The sequence below is a fragment of the Puma concolor genome, chromosome A1, assembly GCF_028749965.1.
Source record: "Puma concolor isolate L17-30 chromosome A1, mPumCon1.1.hap2, whole genome shotgun sequence".
In the NCBI taxonomy this organism is placed as follows: Eukaryota; Metazoa; Chordata; class Mammalia; order Carnivora; family Felidae; genus Puma; species Puma concolor.
The window spans coordinates 123,303,281-123,319,631 of record NC_141667.1 but is presented as its reverse complement, the minus strand read 5'-3'; the positions used below and the strand labels follow the sequence as shown (position 1 = coordinate 123,319,631).

Sequence of the window (16,351 nt, the reverse complement as noted above, 5' to 3'; positions counted from 1 at the left end):
GTCCGGCTGTGGAGCCCAGGACCGAGCAAACGGAGGAAGAGAGGCGCGGGGGCGGCTCCCTAGAGACGGGCGTACAGCCCTGGGGTCGGCTGCGGGGGTCACCGGGGACCGGAGGACGGTTACCGGGCTAGGCTGAAGGAACCGGGTGGGAGGGACACTCACAAATTTCTTGGATTTGCCGCCGTCGCCGCCCGCCGCAGGCAGTTCGTCCGGGCTCCGGCCCTTCTTTTTGTCCCGGGTCCCGCGGCCGGGACCCTGGCCCCCGCCGAGCGGCTCCATGTCCAGGTTCGCGCTGGCAGATGACCCCGCGCCTACGCCGCTCCCGCCGGGCAGCTCCCGCCGGGCAGCTCCCGACCGGCCGCCGCCGCCCAACAGCTCCCTCCTCAGCCCGCCGCCGCGCCCCGCCTCATTAGTATGCCGGGCTGCGCGCGCCTCATGAATATACAACGGCGACGCCTCGCTCCCGCCCGCCTGCCCCACTTCCGCCCGGACCAGCAGCTCCTACCAATGGGGGAAGTGAGAGGGTGGAGGGAAGGCGCGGAAGCAAACTACCTGCCTGGCGGACCTAACCATTCGGACTCACGTGGGGGGGGGGGGGGGGGGGGAAATGGTGGTGAGTGGGCGGTGCAACTCTGCGGCCTCGACAGGGAATAGCGCCACCTGGTGGTTGGAGCGGCGCAGGCCTCCCCGCTCCCACACTGCCCACGTGGCTGTAAAGCCTATACCCTCTCACACCCTAGACCAGGATCTTATCTAAACAAAAAATCAAATAAGAGATGTCATTTTGGCCGAAAATCCAGTGCGGGTATTTCAAGGATAATACAGTTTTTTATGTGTGCAACATCAGTGGAGCACATGAAAAAATTTGAAAGCGGCAGTTATTTATTGAAAGCTATGTGCCTGGAATAGAGAGTGGTCCAGAGCAAGTGCTAGACTGGAGTTAGATCACCTAGTTTTGAATCGCAGGTCTATTTCCCAGTGGTGTTTTTTATTCTGAAAAACTAGTTATTGCCAATAGGTGACTACTCAGGAATAATAGTTACCATTTACCATGCACTTGCTCTAAACCAGACACTATGCAAAACTCTCCGTGTTGTTCCTCACTGAATCCTGGCATTGCCATGTGACAGACTCCATTAGTCTCACCATTTTACAGATAGAAAATTTGGGACTTCTGAGAGTTAAAGTGACTTGCTCGAGGGCACATAAGTGATAAAAAAAATTTTTTTTTAATCCAGATTAGTCTGGGAAGTCCTATGTTTGACCAAGATATCCTACTGACAAAAACCAAACCTGAGTGAAAAGAGCAGGTGTTCTCGAAGAGTGTGTTCTTTGCTCATCCAGCTTCATTTCTCCCTCAGTAATCTCATCCATTCTCCCAGCTACATCTGTTCCTTCTGTGAAAAATGTGGCCCCCAGTAGGCCCTCAAAATATGGATGGAATTATCTCACCCACAGCTGACAAAAGATTTCAAATATATGTTCCTGGAGGGAACTCTGAGACCCCAGTGCTCAGTTTAGGGCATGGGATATTATTTTCTAAGCTAGAGCACCGACACAGGATCAAAGCATGGAAGGAATGATCCATCTATCACTCTTCTTTCTCATACCGCTGTCTACATCTGCTATACCATTTACCTCACTCTTTATTGGATTATGAACGTCAGGGAAGGGTCCACATTTGTGGCTACTACAGTATCTAGCATCATTCTTCACCAAGACAGTTAAGATAATGAGCAACCACTTGTCAGGCACCATGCTAAGCACTTAACGTTTTATCTCAGTGTATCTTCACCAACTAGCATTACCATTCCAAACATAAAGGTTCCAAAACATCAAGTCATCTTCTACTCCCTCTCTTAAGCTAGTAATTGCTCAGGTTTGTCTAACTCTTAACCAGAATGCTTTAAGAACTCCCTATATATGAGTAACATAATCCACGTAGAATTCATACACAGGGCCTAAGATAAGTGTTGAATGAATGTTAACTATGATTTTTATTATATACATCATGACCCCCATTTCTTCTCCTTTCATACATAGGCAGCTAGCAAGAATTAAGAATATTCCCAGGAAGGCAAAAAGTACAAAAAATACCAACTTGGTTTATTGGATAAAAACAGTGGTAAAATGGACATAAAGCCAAAAGTTAGAAAGAGACATTTTTACATCCTCCCCGGACTCAAAACCATATTTCCCATCATCTGGGGTTAAGATGTTAGAGAGCCAGAAACCCCTAAAATCCCTCACTCTTCACCTGCACTGAAAACAAGGCTTGCTGTAGGGGAAACCAAGAAAGGAGAAAGTCAGAGGCAACTTTACTCCCATCTAACATCTTCATCCCTGTAAGTCTCTGGGTTGGAGGGAAGCAGGAAAGGAATAAGGGGGCCAAAGTAGCTGGGAACAGCATCTAGGGCCCATTGCCCAAGATGTCCTAGGGGAAGTTATCCTTGTCCCCATCCAATCCCTAATAAGTACCATTGTCAGGCCTTGGGAAATACAGTAAAGGGGATAGTTGGTTCAAAAACCAGGTGTGGTCTCCAAACCCTCCTCCAGCACTGGTAAAGCCCTGAAAGTGACCGTCCAGGGCTGTGGGCGCCACATCTTTTCCCTCCTGCCCAAACAAGAGGTAAAAAGGAATTCCTTGTGATAGAGCAAGCCCAGCTGCTCTTAAATCTCCACGTCGCTTTCCTTGTCATTGTCATGGTCTCCATCATAGAACTCATTGGGTGCCTCTGGCCTGCAAAGCAAGGGAGAGAGGTCAGGGTCCTATTCCCCAAATTCTCATCTTCCCCCACACAGGCACCCTCTCTGGAGCAATGTCTTAGGCCCCTTTTGTCAAGGAACTACTCCTCTCCTGTTGGCAGAGACTGGTAGCGATCCATTCCATCCATTCTTGTAGTCAATAAACATTTACTGAGGGACTACTCTATGCCAGCCACCATCATAAGCCACAGCGATACAGTAGACAATAAGTTCAGTAAAATTTCTGCCTATCCTCAAAACACTCACCAAATAAACAAGACTGACAGTAACTAACAAAGTAAGTAAATAAAGATGATAATTTACCATGGTGGAAAGTGCTCTGAAAAAAAAAAAAAAAAAAAGAAATAAAGGGATCTGAATGAGAGTGAAGGGGAGAAAAAGGGTAAACTTCAGGAAGAATTATTACAGACAGCTGTTCTAAGGTAAGACTTCAAATCCGAGAAGGAGCTAGCCAGACAAATATCTGTGGAAGCCCATTTTAAGCTCCAAGAAAACCAAGTACAGTGTTATCAGGTGGAGGGTGACTGATGTATTCCAGTAGGAGCACGGAGGCCAGGATAGTTGGGAGCAGTGTGCAGGGAGGAGAGTAGTTACAGACAAGACCATGGACATAGGCAAACACCAGCACACAGGGCTTTCTAAAGCCCTGGTCAAAGAATAGGGCGTTGTTCTAAGAGCAATGGAAAGGAGAGTGATGAAAGGGATGCGAAAGCAACTCAGTGCCCAGTAAGTACTCAATACCTGTTTCTTTCTTTTTGGAAAACTACTCTCTGAGAGAATATGAGTAACTGAAAACTGAATTACCTTGCCCACACTGATAACTGAGCAAGAAGGGAGAAAGTCGTCAAAGAGAAGCTGGAGAACAAAGTCAGGGAAAGCCCTATCTGCCTGGTAAACAATGTCTCAGTTACCTCTGAGTGCATAAGAGTTAAAGATGTGGGGTCAGAGACTCAGGCTTGACTCTCAGTCCTGATATTTAACTAGCTGTAGGACCTTTGGCAAATTACTTAACCTCTCTGAGCCTCAGATTCCTCCTCAGGTAATTTGAGGATAACCTTTTAGGGTTGTCTGATGACAGTAGAACGATGACATAAAGATACATATGTTTTAATATAAAGCACTTAGGATTGAGTCTGATGCTTAGCAAATCCACAAAAAGTAGTCACTCCTATTACAATTCTGCAAGTGCTATGCAAGCTGGAACTATAGGCATCAAAGAACAGGAACTCGGTGAGTGGTCTCACAGTGAGGTAGGGCTTAGGGCAGGAAGAGGCCTGAGGCTTCTGCTGGCTGTTGAGAGGGGGTAGTATTATACACAGACTAGGCCCAGACACCAGCCTAGAACCAGAGATGAAAAAGCCAAACTTTGCCAAAAGGAGAAACTTCAAAGCACATTTCTAAGAAAATCAATTCTAGAAGTCAAGCTTCAGAGACCTGGAGAAGTTGACAAGGAGGCGATGCATTCAAAAGGAATCCTTAGGCCAGAGGTTCTGATACCTCCTCAACCAGGAGTGGGAAGAAGAGGGTGTTCATGGAGGAGGAGTAGAGTGGTTCCAAAGGTCCAAGCAGTAAAGCCCAGATCTAAAGGAGAAATCTGAAAGCTGACCTCTAAGAGAAGCAGATTCTGGAAGGGACTGAGAAGGTCATCACACTCAGAGCCAGCTCGAACCTCTAACACTGCATGGGAGGTGCAGGTAACCAGCTGTGGTTATCCCTCAGTCAAGTAAGGATATCTGTTCTCCATTAAGTGCATCTGTTTCTACACTTCTTGTTTCTGCTGTCTTTTCCCTTCATTTTTCAGAAAAACCTATTCTGGGATTTAAAAAATTTTTTAAAAGCTCTAATCTCTTTTTTTCCCTAACTCAATGCACATGTAAATATTTTAATATGTATCTCAGAAAGATAAAGACTTAAAAAAAGACATAATATAATTATCACACCTGAAAAAAATGAACAGAGGAAAGATATCAAAGGGTCTTAGAGAGTATATAAGCAATGACCTGTAGAGCTCTGAACCTGAAGAAGCATGTAAAATGCTGGGAATATTATAAACTGTTACAGATTTTTTTGGAGGGCAATTTGGCAACAAATATAAAAAGTTTTAGTGCACACAGCCTACTGAAACAAGCATACAAAGACGTATATTTGTATAAGGGGGTGCATCACCATATTCTTTGTGATGGTAAAAAAAAAAAAGGGAAATAATGTAAATGCCATCAGTGGTACTTAGATTATGCTACACCCACACAATGCAATATTATACAGCTAATAAAATAATGAAGCAGATCGATACATAATCACATGGAAAGATATGTTAAAAAAAAAAGGTGTAAATTGTAGAGCAACTTGTATGGAATAATCCAACTTACATTTAAAAACAAAAGATGCACAAACTCTGAGAATGAGTGTGTAGGTGTTTGTGTTCATACATGTATGTTGAGTAGTATACTTATAATCTATTGAAAAAGATCTATCTGAAAAAATAGAAATCAAACTATTAACAGTGGTTACTTGTCAAACTGGTCTGGGACTGTGTGAATGCAAGCTTAACATATTTTGGTGTTGTTTAAAATTTTGACAATAAATTACTTATTTGTGGCATACCCACACACATACACACACACCAAGAGTGTGGAATTGCAACAGACCAAAAAGTAAGTACTAAAGGAGCTAAGCCAGAAGCAATCAAGCTAATGCCTTCCAATTTACTTTTTCCCTCTTAATTTCCCCCATATGCCTGTTGGAAGCCCCGGCTGTCAAATCACTGCCCCAGACCTGCTATAGTTCTCTTCAGGACCCCTCTCCTCTGCATCAGCCTCGTCAGTCCTGTCATAGGTCAGAAGGTCTGCAGGCACATCATGAATCTGGACGCTAGGTGCATGGTTCAGCATCTTCAAGTTTTCAAAGATTGTCTGGCGGATCTGGTCCAGGTACTGATTTGGGATTTGGAATAGAGAGTGAGTGATTCCCAGAGCACCCACACTTCTAGCTACCTTTCACCCATACCATCCTAGTTCTAATCCCTTTCTGAATCCTAGTTCAAGTACCCACCTGATAAATGTCCCTCCTCCCGACCCCAATTGCCTCTACTTGAACCCAGGCTGTCTCCTAGCTGATAAGAGTTATAGTGACAACTAAGAACTTTCCTCTCTTCTCTGGTTTCTCTGATTTCATCCTGGACCTCTCCTAGGCTCCCCCAACCCTTGTGTTCAGTTTCTCCAAGCTGCTGACCTGGCGTGAGTTCTGATTCTCGATGCGGGTGCTGACATCTGGATGGAGTGTGAAGTCCGGGGCAAAGTACTCGAAGTATTCTAAGCAGGGAAAGGGAGATCAGGAGAGAAGGCATGGCTTAGACAGAGACAGGCAGGTCCTGAGACTTCCCAACCTATCTCCTTCTCATCCAAACCCCCTGCAAAAGAGCTGTCCAATCTTTTCCCTGCTTAGGAGTTCAGTCTGCAGAGCTCCTAGAGTGTCAAATTTCCAACCTGTAATAATAATAAGAAAAAAATTCTGATCTGCCTTCAAACCAGGCTATTCAGGGGTCTTCTGAGAATGGCTTCCTGCTATGGGGTATCATGGGGTGGTCCTTACCACTATAGGGAAGCTCCTCACTAATGGCCTCTTCTACCAGCAGCGATGTTTCATATGTCCTGAAACCAAACAGCAGAGTGGGCTCAGCTGAGCAAGTGGGCTGAAGGGCCCACCTGGCCATCTCTCAGGGAGCCCCCAACTCACAGTGGACAAGGGGGAGGAAGAAAATCAGGGAGCATGCTCACCAGCAGCGGGCAACATTTCGGACAGTATAGCCACCACCACCTAGCACCAGAAGAGGGATATTGAAGCTCTTGACATATTCGACGCATTCCCTGTTAAAAGGAACCAGGGGAATAGCTGGAGGAAGTTCTCAAAAACTCAAAGTGTACATCTCTAGCTACTGCCTGGAAGGAGCACAAGGGAACTAGAAAATGTTCCATATCTTTTTTCTTTAATTTTTTTTTTTTAACATTTATTCATTTTTGAGAGACAGAGAGAGACAGAGCATGACTGGCGGAGGGGCAGAGAGAGAGGAAGACACAGAATCCAAAGCAGGCTGCAGGCTCTGAGCCGTCAGCACAGAGCCCAACGCAGGGCTCAAACTCACGGACTGTGAGATCATGACCTAAGCCGAAGCAGGACACTTAACTGACTGAGCCACCCCAGCGCCCTGAAAAGGTTCCATATCTTGATCTAGGTAATGAAATTCATTGATTTATACTCTTGAGATATGTGTAATGTATTGCATACATATTATATCTCAATAAAAATTTAAAAAACAAAGTGTACTCCCACCTCCATCCTGCTCAACACCCACCCTGACACCCTACCTGTTAATCAACTATTCTCATTAATGCACCAATAAGTGCTGTCAGTTCTAGCCTCCAAAATAGAACTCCAATCATGTACGTCTCATTGGTCACCTTCTCCACCTAAACCCAGGCACTGCATCTGCTGCCTGGACGACACCAATGGCTTCCTAGCTGGTCTTCCCACCTCCACTCCTGTCCCCAACCCCCACCCCAATCCTTCCTGCATTCAGCAGTCAGAGCCGTCGCTTTCTCTTTTTATTTTTTTAATTTTTTCTATGTTTATTTATTTTTGAGAGAGACAGAGACAGAGTGCTAGTTGGGGAGGGGCAGAGAGAGAGGGAGACACAGAATCCAAAGCAGACTCCAAGCTCTGAGCTGTCAGCACAGAGCCTGACAGAGGGCTCGAACTCACAAACCGTGAGATCATGACCTGAGCCGAAGTCGGACGCTTAACCGACTGAGCCACCAGGCGCCCCAGAGCAGTCACTTTCAAACCTGAGTTGGATCATGTCACTTCCCTGTTTAAAATCTTCCAGCAGTTTCCCATCATATCTGAAATATAATCCAGACTCCTTACCATGAGGTAAGGGCTCTGTACAACCTTGCCACAACTGCCTTCGCAGGCCTCAAGCCAAACCACCTCCAGCTTGCTCCCTGTGTTCTTGCCTCACTGTTGTGACTTCATCTCCTCTGCTACACCAGCTCTTCCCTGTCTCAGTGCCTCTGCATGGGCCTTTCTCACTGCATAGGAGTGACTCTCCCTATTCTTCCTATGGCCCATTTGCCACCTACCCCCACTTTGTGTATCAAGGCCCAAAGCCACTTGAAAACCTGGGGGCAGGGAAGGAAGGCAAATCTCACCCATGCCCTCGAATGCTGAGGTTGAAGCAGCCTAGACGATCACAGCCCAGAGAGTCAGCTCCACACTGCAAAAAGCAAAACCCCAGGCAGCTGCAGTGAGATAACCGATCAGAACGTCCCAGATGTCCTTCACTTCCTTTCCCTGACCAACACTGGGGCTCTCCTCCTCCCTGCTTTCTTCCCCTAAGCCCAGGCAGAGCCCTCTTGAGGAGGCACTGACAGTATTACCTGGAGCACAATGCACGTGGGTTGGTAGAAGTCCACTACCTGGTTGATAACCGGCTGGAAAAGGTGCTTGTAACCTGGGAGAGGGCCAAAGATGGGCACCTGGCACCCCAAGGGGATGGGGAGACAGGGAACAAAAGGAAAAAGGGGGTTGAGAGAGCATGTAGCCCAGGAAAAGGGGCAACCCAAAGAACCAAATCACTGGTTCTGAACTTCTGAATGGGGTCCCAGACACCTTTGAGTGACTGATGAAAGCTAATGACCCTTTTCCCAAAAAAATGCACCTACACATAACATGTTGCATACAATTTCCGGGGGGTTCATGGTCCCTCTGAAGGCCATTCATCCTTAAGGACACCTGGCCCAATAGCAGACAATACCAGGCAGAAGAGGTTAATTCAAGGAGAGAAAGAAGAGGTCTAACGTGCAGGGAAAAGACTTCAATACTTACTCTGGTCATCAATGCCATCCCGCAAGGGCACATTTAGACAGTAGTAGCGGCCACTCTCTGCTCCAACTTCATACATGTCACCTATAGGGAAGTGGAGAGTAGGGGGTGGGAGCCATCCACAGAGGGCACTCACAACCCAGCTGCTTCAACCCCAACCCGTACCCTGAGGGCCTCTCACTACCTCTATGTCCTTCTACCACATACTTCCTAGAGCCACCCCACCTCTCGTGGCTTGCATTCATTCAACAAATAATATTTGTGGGCCTACTATGAGCCAACCTGTGTACTAGGCACAGGGGATCTAGTAGTAAAAAGAACTAAGAAATGAATGAAATCCCACCAAGCTTATATTCTTGGCAGGTGGGCACGATGAGGAGGGACACAGTAAACAAAACAAAACACCGCAATAAATACAAATAGCAGTGAGTGCTCTAAGAGAAGCAAGCACGAGGATGTGACAGAGTAATGGGGAAGGAGGGATTACTTTTAACTGTGGTGGTCAGGAGAGACTTCTCTGAGGAGAGGCCACCTGAGCCGAGACCTGAAGGTTGAGCAGGAGGCCATCACAGTGAAGAGCTGAAGGAGCAAAGGGGATGGTCATCCCTATTCCCATACCTGTGCCAGGAAAGAAGTAGTTTCCATATTTGTGGAAGGAGACTGTCATGACCCGGTCAGTGAGGTAGAAGGCTTCCTGAACTCCATCACCGTGGTGGATGTCAATATCAATGTAGAGCACCCGAGGGTGGTACCTGGGATGATAGCCAAGCCAGGGTCTGAGGTAGAATGGAACTCCAGCAAGAAAACCACCTAACCCACTCCTCCCAAAACAAGGTCTGGAATTAGGAAGAGTCTGCTTCAGCCCAAATCCGCTGAAACCTAATGCCATCCCTAAGGGCAACCCTGGGGCTCCAGCCTAGAGGCAGGGACAGGAGAGGGATGTGCAGAGAAGACTGAAATGTGAGCAGGCAGCAGGGAGTTTCCAGCAACACACAGAGGACGTAGTCTGAGCAAAGCATTATGAACTGTGGAGAAGCTAGTATGGGGGTGGAGGCCGGGGTCAGGGCCAGTGCCATCTGAGAGACCTCCTCACCCACAGGTCTCACAAGTCCCTCCAACTCCTCCCAGGCTACTTACTTGAGCAGCTCCAGGATGCCAATCACAATGTCATTGACATAGCAGAAGCCAGAGGCCTATAGTGAGACAGTGGTCTTACAAAGAGAGGAACGACTCCTCTACCCAGCTGCCCCCTACTGTCATCCTGACCACCTACCTAGGGCAGTCATTGTCTCCCCCATCATCTCCTCACTCACCTCAAATTTCTTGGCATGGTGCAGACCACCAGCCCAGTTAATGGCAATATCACAGATCTGAAAGACAAACACCCAACTCACAGTCCTCCTTGTCCATCCCCAAAGCTGGAAGCTCAGGCTCAGGGTTAAGGCCTTGAGTGAAAGGACCCATAGGAAAGGGAGAACAGGACTCAGGGCCATGGTCACCTTGTTGTTCAGCTGGGTTGCTCCTTGCAGAGACGCGCCTGTGTAACGGGAACAGAACTCAAAGAGCCCGGGAAACACTGGGCTGCAGGGAAGAGAAGCAAGTCAGAGCTCTTTATTTCCAACCAGGTCCTTCCTACACCTCTCGCCTAACTCCAAACCCCTCCAACCTCCATTCTTTAATAACCTTCTCCCCACACCCTATGCACCCAGGTTATGTGCAAATTTATTCAACGAATATTTTGGACCAAACCATGTACCAAGCCCTGTGCAAGTCACTGGATGGAAGTAAAAAAACATTTAACTCTGTCAGGGAGTTCGCATCCTGGCTGGGGAGAAAAGTAGGCAGCTTCTAGGTACTTAAGCAACACACCAAAAAGGAAATAAATTAAGAGAGAACATAAACTTTGTTATTCTTAAAAGATTCTTTTATGCATATCAGATTTTAACACAACATTCAATAATATTCTTTAGAATCACACATTTTTAAGAAAAAACTGTATTCCCATATACAGTAAGGATAAGGATAACCCACAGAAAGTAATAAGGATAAACTATAGAAAGTCTTTAACAAAGCGTGTGGTACCTAGTACTCCAGAAGTTGATGTTAATTATAATTATTACCTTCTTTTTTTTTATAAAAAGGAGAGGCTTAAAACCAGATACAAAACATTATATATTATATGGCTCCATTTATATAACACTCTGGAAAAGGCAAAATATAGGGACAGACCTCAGATCAGTAGTTACCTGGACCTAAGCTGGAAAGAAGAGACTGACGGTAAGAGTATAAGAGCCCTCTGTGGAATAATAGAAATAATCTATACTTTGATACACACTGTTAAAACTCTCAGAATTATAAGCCTAAAAAGGGTGAGTTTTAGAGGCACATGGGTGGCTCAGTCAGTTAAGCATCTGCCTCTTGATTTCTGCTCAGGTCATGATCTCACAATTTGGGAGACCAAGCCCCACATCAGGCTCTATGCTGACAGCACAGAGACTGCCTGGGATTCTCTCTATTTGCCCCTCCCCTACTCTACCCAAAATAAATAAATAAATAAATTTTAAAAAGGGTTAATTTTACTGTATGCAAATTTACCTTCATAAACTTGACTTATAAAAAAGGAAAGGATTAAAAGACCCCTCCCTAGTTTTAGTTCTCAAAAAATAATCGTTCAGCTGATACATTTGACTACAAAAAAAAGAGGTGTAGGGAGTTTTATAATTTCTCAGAGGTTCTGGGAAGAATTAACAATTGATACCTAGAAAACTAAGCAAATTAAAAAACAATGTGATTATCGACTCCTGGAAAAACAAAAAGGTGTACAAATAGAAAAATTAAATCATACTATACTATCTGGCTCTCTAGTAAGTGAATTTTTCAAAGTTATAACGATGTAAACATAGAATACTTATTTAATAAAAATAGTGATATATTGTGAAGGTGGAAGGGAAGGGGAAGCCAGGGTGATGGTATGAGGAGACTAAATGCTCATTTCCCATACTAAGAGCTTAATAGAAAACACTTTAAGTTGTAAAGTGAAAAAATAGCAATACAAGCACATTACAACAGGCAGTATAATATGGTAGCACGATTTAAGAGACAAATTCTGGAGCCAGATTACCTAGGTTCAAACTTTGACTCTTCAACACTTGGTAATGATCACATTGGACAAGCTATTTAAAGTTTCTGGGCCTAAGGCGCCTTGGTGGCTCAGTCCATTAAGTACCCAACTCTTGATTTCATTTCAGTTCAGGTTCATGATCTCACACTCTCTGTCTCCCTCAATCTCTGCCCCTTCCCCACGCATGTAGGCTCTGGCTCTTTCCTCTCTAAACTAATTAATTATTAATTAAATTTAAATAAATAAAGTTTCTGTGCCTAAGTGTCCTCATCTGTAAAAAGGAGACAATAGCAGACCCTGGTTCACAGAGATTGATGAGATTAAATGAGCTACTGCCTGTGAAGCATTTAGGATAGTACACAAAATGCCCTGACACAAAGAGGGCATTACTTAAGTATTAGAGATTATTAGGAACAGTAGTAGATTAATATCAGTGCTTTGAAATCCAAAGGTAAATATCAGAAGAAATAGCTGAGGACCTGAAAGTGGCTGCCACTGGGGAGAGGGATTTTTTGGGTGGGAGGGATAGATCTGGGACTTTTTTTTTTTTTTTTCCATTAAAAGCTTTGCAGTATAATTGGGTTTTTTATAGTACATTAATTTGAAAGCCATCAAAATTAATTAATTAATTCCCAATTAATTAAAAGGGAAAATCCCTGATTCTCATCTGAAATACACACATAGGTGTGAGTGTAGCTTAAGTTTGACAGCACAACCGAGGCAGTGCAAAGGGCCCAGTGGTAGGTAGTATTCCCTAACTGCACAGAGAGCAGTTACAGAGCCCCAGCTGTGGCCTGAGGGTGACTGCATTCTGACACCTGTAAAGTTAGCTCAGAACCAACAGCAGCAGCAATAAAAAAAATACCAAGGAAGCTCCCAAGACAGCATGCGATCAAACACCAAAAGACGAGGGCAGTGTGTACAGGACAGAACTTTGTGCCTCGTGTGGTCAAGAAAGTCTTCATGGTATGAAACTTCATGGTGGTGTGAAGACCAGGAAGGCCTTGGAGAGGTTGAAAGAGGAGCAAAGGGCATTCCAGAAAGGAATCCAATGCAAGCAGGGACATGAGGGTAAGCCTGGGAAGGTGGTCAATGCCAGCCTAAGGACTTGGTTTCCATCTTCCAGCCCAGAGTGCTTCCACTGGCAACACCTTTCGGGGAACACTGAAGTGTCTGAAAACCTGGGCTTTGGATCTGAATCCTGCCACTTTCACTGACCAGTTTTGTGACTCGGGCTAGTTACGTAAATCTCCTCAAATTTGGTATCCTTATGCCTAACTTAAAAGGACTACAACACTCAATAAACACTCAATAAACAGTAGCTGTTGTAGGAGACTACAGATCAACAGCCTGGTTTCCTCAAGAAATAAATTCAAAGTAGAGAAGGAAACACTACAGATTAAAAGTCTTAAGAAATGTTATCAACCAAATACAATCAACTGCAAGAAAGAAAAGTTTAGGAGACAGTTGCAGAAATCTGAATACTGACTGCATATATGATGATATTGAGGAATTACTGCTAATTTTTTAGGAGCGATAATCACAATGTGTATGGGGGGGTTGTTTTCTTTTGTTTTTAATTTTTAGAGTTAGGAAGAGACAGCAGGAGTTGAGGCAGAGAGAGAATCTTAAGCAGCCTCCATGCTCAGTGAGGAGCCTGGCATGGGGCTTGATCCCAAGACCCTGGGATCATGACCTGAGCTAATAACCAGAGTTGGACACTCAACGGACTGAGCCACCCACACACTCAAGCATGTACAGTTCTTTTTTAAGAGTATCATTTGGAGATACACAATCAAGTATTTACATGTCGTTTCAAAAATGTTAGGTTTGCTTTAAAATGATCTGCGATGCAGATGAAGTAAGATTGGTCATTTGTTTATAAGTGTTGCAGGTGGTGATGGATATAGGGGAGTTTACAGTACTATTCTTTCGAAATGTTTGAAATTTTCCTAATAAAAAGTTTAAAAATAAATTGAGTAAATGGTAACTGTTATGACTATTACATTTTCATGAATATATACAAGAATGCAAGCAAGGATCATGGCTTATCTTTGTTATCCACTCCCTTCCCCAAAGGACCTAACTCTGAGTCTTCTTTGTATGAAAAGCTCAATGTAAACCTCTCTCAGGGTAAATCACTCTTACTTTTAAAACACTTTGATAATTTCTGTCTACTCTAAGGGTAAGAGCCTCAATTAATAATAGGGCTATTTAAAGGTTTAACCTTTAAATGCCTATAGGGCATTTAAAGGTTCTAAGCATCTCTTTAGCCTTGATTCCGATCACTCTTTCCTTCATAAAATGTGGTTGACCTTTTTTCTGTTTCTCAAATGAGTGGCATACCACACTCGCACAAACCCTCAGCGCAGATTGTCCCTGATACCCAATGACATTCCTACCTCACCTTGTGTCCTCCCAACCACCTTTCACCTAATTACTTCCTATTCTTTCTTCAGATCTCAGCTTAACCTCCGTTACTTCCCCTAGAAAGCCTCCACTGACAACCCCATACCCATGACAGGTAATTCTCCCAAGTATACACTCTCACAGTTGGCCATGTACCTCTCCTTCACAGGACTTAGCACAGGGCCTGGCCTAGGGCAAACAGCCAATAAATATTTGTTGAAAAAAACCAAATGAATAAATGATGATTCACTGACAAACAGGACCCCTTTCATATGTTCCCACTGCTGCCAGGAGACCTCATTCAAGCATTCTCCTTGAAATGGCTGGCATTAAAAATCCCAGGCCTCCCCTCACCAGTCATCGCCCACGTTGAAGGCATTAAGGCTCTTGGTGAAGCCTTGCATATTGGTGGGGCTGACTCTCTGCAAGAAGTCGATGTAGTCCTCAGAGTGAAAGCGGCACATGTCATGTTGGGAGGCCTGGTACGGCTTGAAGACCTCGGGATGGAAAACAAGGTGAACGGAGGCAAGGTCAGTCCCATTCATTGGGCTGAGACTGCCCACACTGACCCCAGCCCCGCGGAGTGTCCAAAAGCACACACAGCAGTGGTCCTATCACTGCTGCAATCCGAGCTATTATATGAAACAAACATCAGTAAAGATGAGAGGCTCTGATTAGCCAGGTGGGGTACTATGATCAAACCTTCTCAAGACCAGTGGGCTTGCCTTCTTCCCACTTCCAGCCCAATCTTTCCCACCTTCTCAACCTTGAGCCCTGATCCACTGCACTTTTCCTTGGACCTCCTAGTTTTGATTCTTTCCATACTCATCTCCTCCCCTTGGCTCTGATGCCATCCTTTCTCTCCTTGGAGTTCTTAATTTTGGAGTTAAATAATACAGGATTTGTGACAACCTTCTAATTAAAAACCAAAGTGCCAAGGTGCTAAGCCAGAGATTTATTATCTTTTGAGGGGTTCACACAGTTCTTTAGAAACTAGGCTAGAACAAAAAGTTTCTCTCCCCAGAAAATGCACACAGGTACATACCAGCAAACAATTTCAAAGGATTCATAGAATCATGCACTAACATCACCTCAGTCTTTTCTATAACCATTTCACTTTTCTGTGCCTCAGCACAAACAGTGGGCAACACTCATTCATACTGTTGTCCAATTCCCCTTGTGACCCAAGAGGGCTAAACTTAACTGCTATAATCGCCTATCACAACTATAAAATCCAAGCTGGGGATTATCTGTCCCCATGTGCATATCTGGGAGATGGGAGCAATTAAGTAGAACTGTGTGGGGGTATTCTAAGTTCATAAGGAAATACCCAGGACATCTCTTCTCTTTCACACACCCATAGGTATTTGCGCACAGGGCTGCGGAGTCCTCCCTGGAGCTCTAGCTCCTTAGAGGCACAGAGAGGTTGGGGAGAAGGGGTGGGAACCGGTGGGAACACTTCACATCCAGATACAGTGATCCAGCCCCTCTCTCTTTCTTGAAGCCACAGCACTGCCCACACCCTAAGATGCTGAAAAGGAAAACATCTGCCTTTAAACCAGCCCCACTCCACCCTAACCATAGGCCAGAGGTTGGTCCACTTGAGGTCAAAGGTTAGCGATCTAAGATGAAGAAGTAATTCCCATTAAGTCGGTGGATCCACCCACCAACACTACGCACAAGGTGGGTGTTCCTGACTCCTGAAATAAGGGTAGGTCGCAACCCGTGCTTTCAGTGCAGCCCACCTATCCTAGGGCCGCCCAGCTCGCCCCCACCCTCCAAACCCAACAGCGATGTTGGGACTCACGATCATCTTCTTATAGAGACCGTAGTGCAGGACCAGACTATGGGTCAATGCCAAGCGATGGGGCTTCATAGGGTGCCCTGCCCCTGGGGGTGGGAAAAGAGTTCGTCAGTACCCTTCGCTGGAGTTGTAGTCCCCCCGCCTCGTAACTTCCGCGTCCCGAAACCCCTCGCGTACCACCTTGTTCCCTCACCGTAGTGGAAGTTGCCCACGTCAGGGTCGTAGAAATAGGCCACGGTCTTGGCCATGGTGCCGGCGGGACCAGGCCCCGTGCCTCCGCCGCCCGCCCGGCTGCCTGCCCCACCCCCGCTCGTACGTGCTGCGCAAGCACGCAGCCTGCCTCTGCGGAACCGGGAAATCCAGGCCCCGCC

General features: G+C 45.5%; 2 protein-coding genes across 6 annotated transcripts in view; both read right to left on the bottom strand.

Moving 5' to 3' along the window:
- Positions 1-401, bottom strand: part of DIAPH1 (diaphanous related formin 1) — a 105,675-nt gene extending 105,274 nt beyond the window's left edge. For all 3 annotated transcript variants that reach the window (XM_086702087.1, XM_086702071.1, XM_086702079.1), the window contains exon 1: positions 163-401. In XM_086702087.1, the coding sequence (XP_086558213.1) occupies positions 163-279 (117 nt within the window). In that variant the 5' untranslated portion in view covers positions 280-401. The remainder of the gene's footprint in view (positions 1-162) is intronic.
- A 1,684-nt stretch (positions 402-2,085) lies between these two features.
- On the bottom strand, positions 2,086-16,323 carry HDAC3 (histone deacetylase 3). Of its 3 annotated transcripts, none has more exons than XM_025923448.2 (15): positions 16,174-16,323; positions 15,984-16,066; positions 14,531-14,673; positions 10,146-10,227; positions 9,960-10,016; positions 9,784-9,839; positions 9,265-9,398; positions 8,650-8,730; positions 8,202-8,275; positions 7,974-8,038; positions 6,543-6,632; positions 6,358-6,416; positions 5,998-6,077; positions 5,542-5,699; positions 2,086-2,740 (listed from the first exon to the last, which is right to left on the bottom strand). In XM_025923448.2, the coding sequence occupies exons 1-15, from the start codon at positions 16,226-16,228 to the stop codon at positions 2,671-2,673; spliced, it is 1,287 nt and encodes a 428-aa protein (XP_025779233.1). In that variant the 5' UTR covers positions 16,229-16,323; the 3' UTR covers positions 2,086-2,670. The 3 variants fall into 3 exon arrangements, with proteins under 3 accessions (XP_025779233.1, XP_086558298.1, XP_025779231.2); XM_086702172.1 differs by having other exon boundaries at positions 16,161-16,266; XM_025923446.2 differs by having other exon boundaries at positions 16,158-16,264.
- Positions 16,324-16,351: the final 28 nt, after the last annotated feature.

Coding starts and splice junctions, on each gene's coding strand:
- HDAC3 (XM_025923448.2), bottom strand. CDS start 16,228: ATGGCCAAGACCGTGGCCTATTTCTACGACCCTGACGTGGGCAACTTC. Junction 8,276..8,649: donor GGATGGCATTGATGACCAGA/GTAAGTATTGAA, acceptor GCCCTCTCCCAG/GTTACAAGCACCTTTTCCAG. Junction 5,700..5,997: donor AGAATCAGAACTCACGCCAG/GTCAGCAGCTTG, acceptor ATCCCAAATCAG/TACCTGGACCAGATCCGCCA.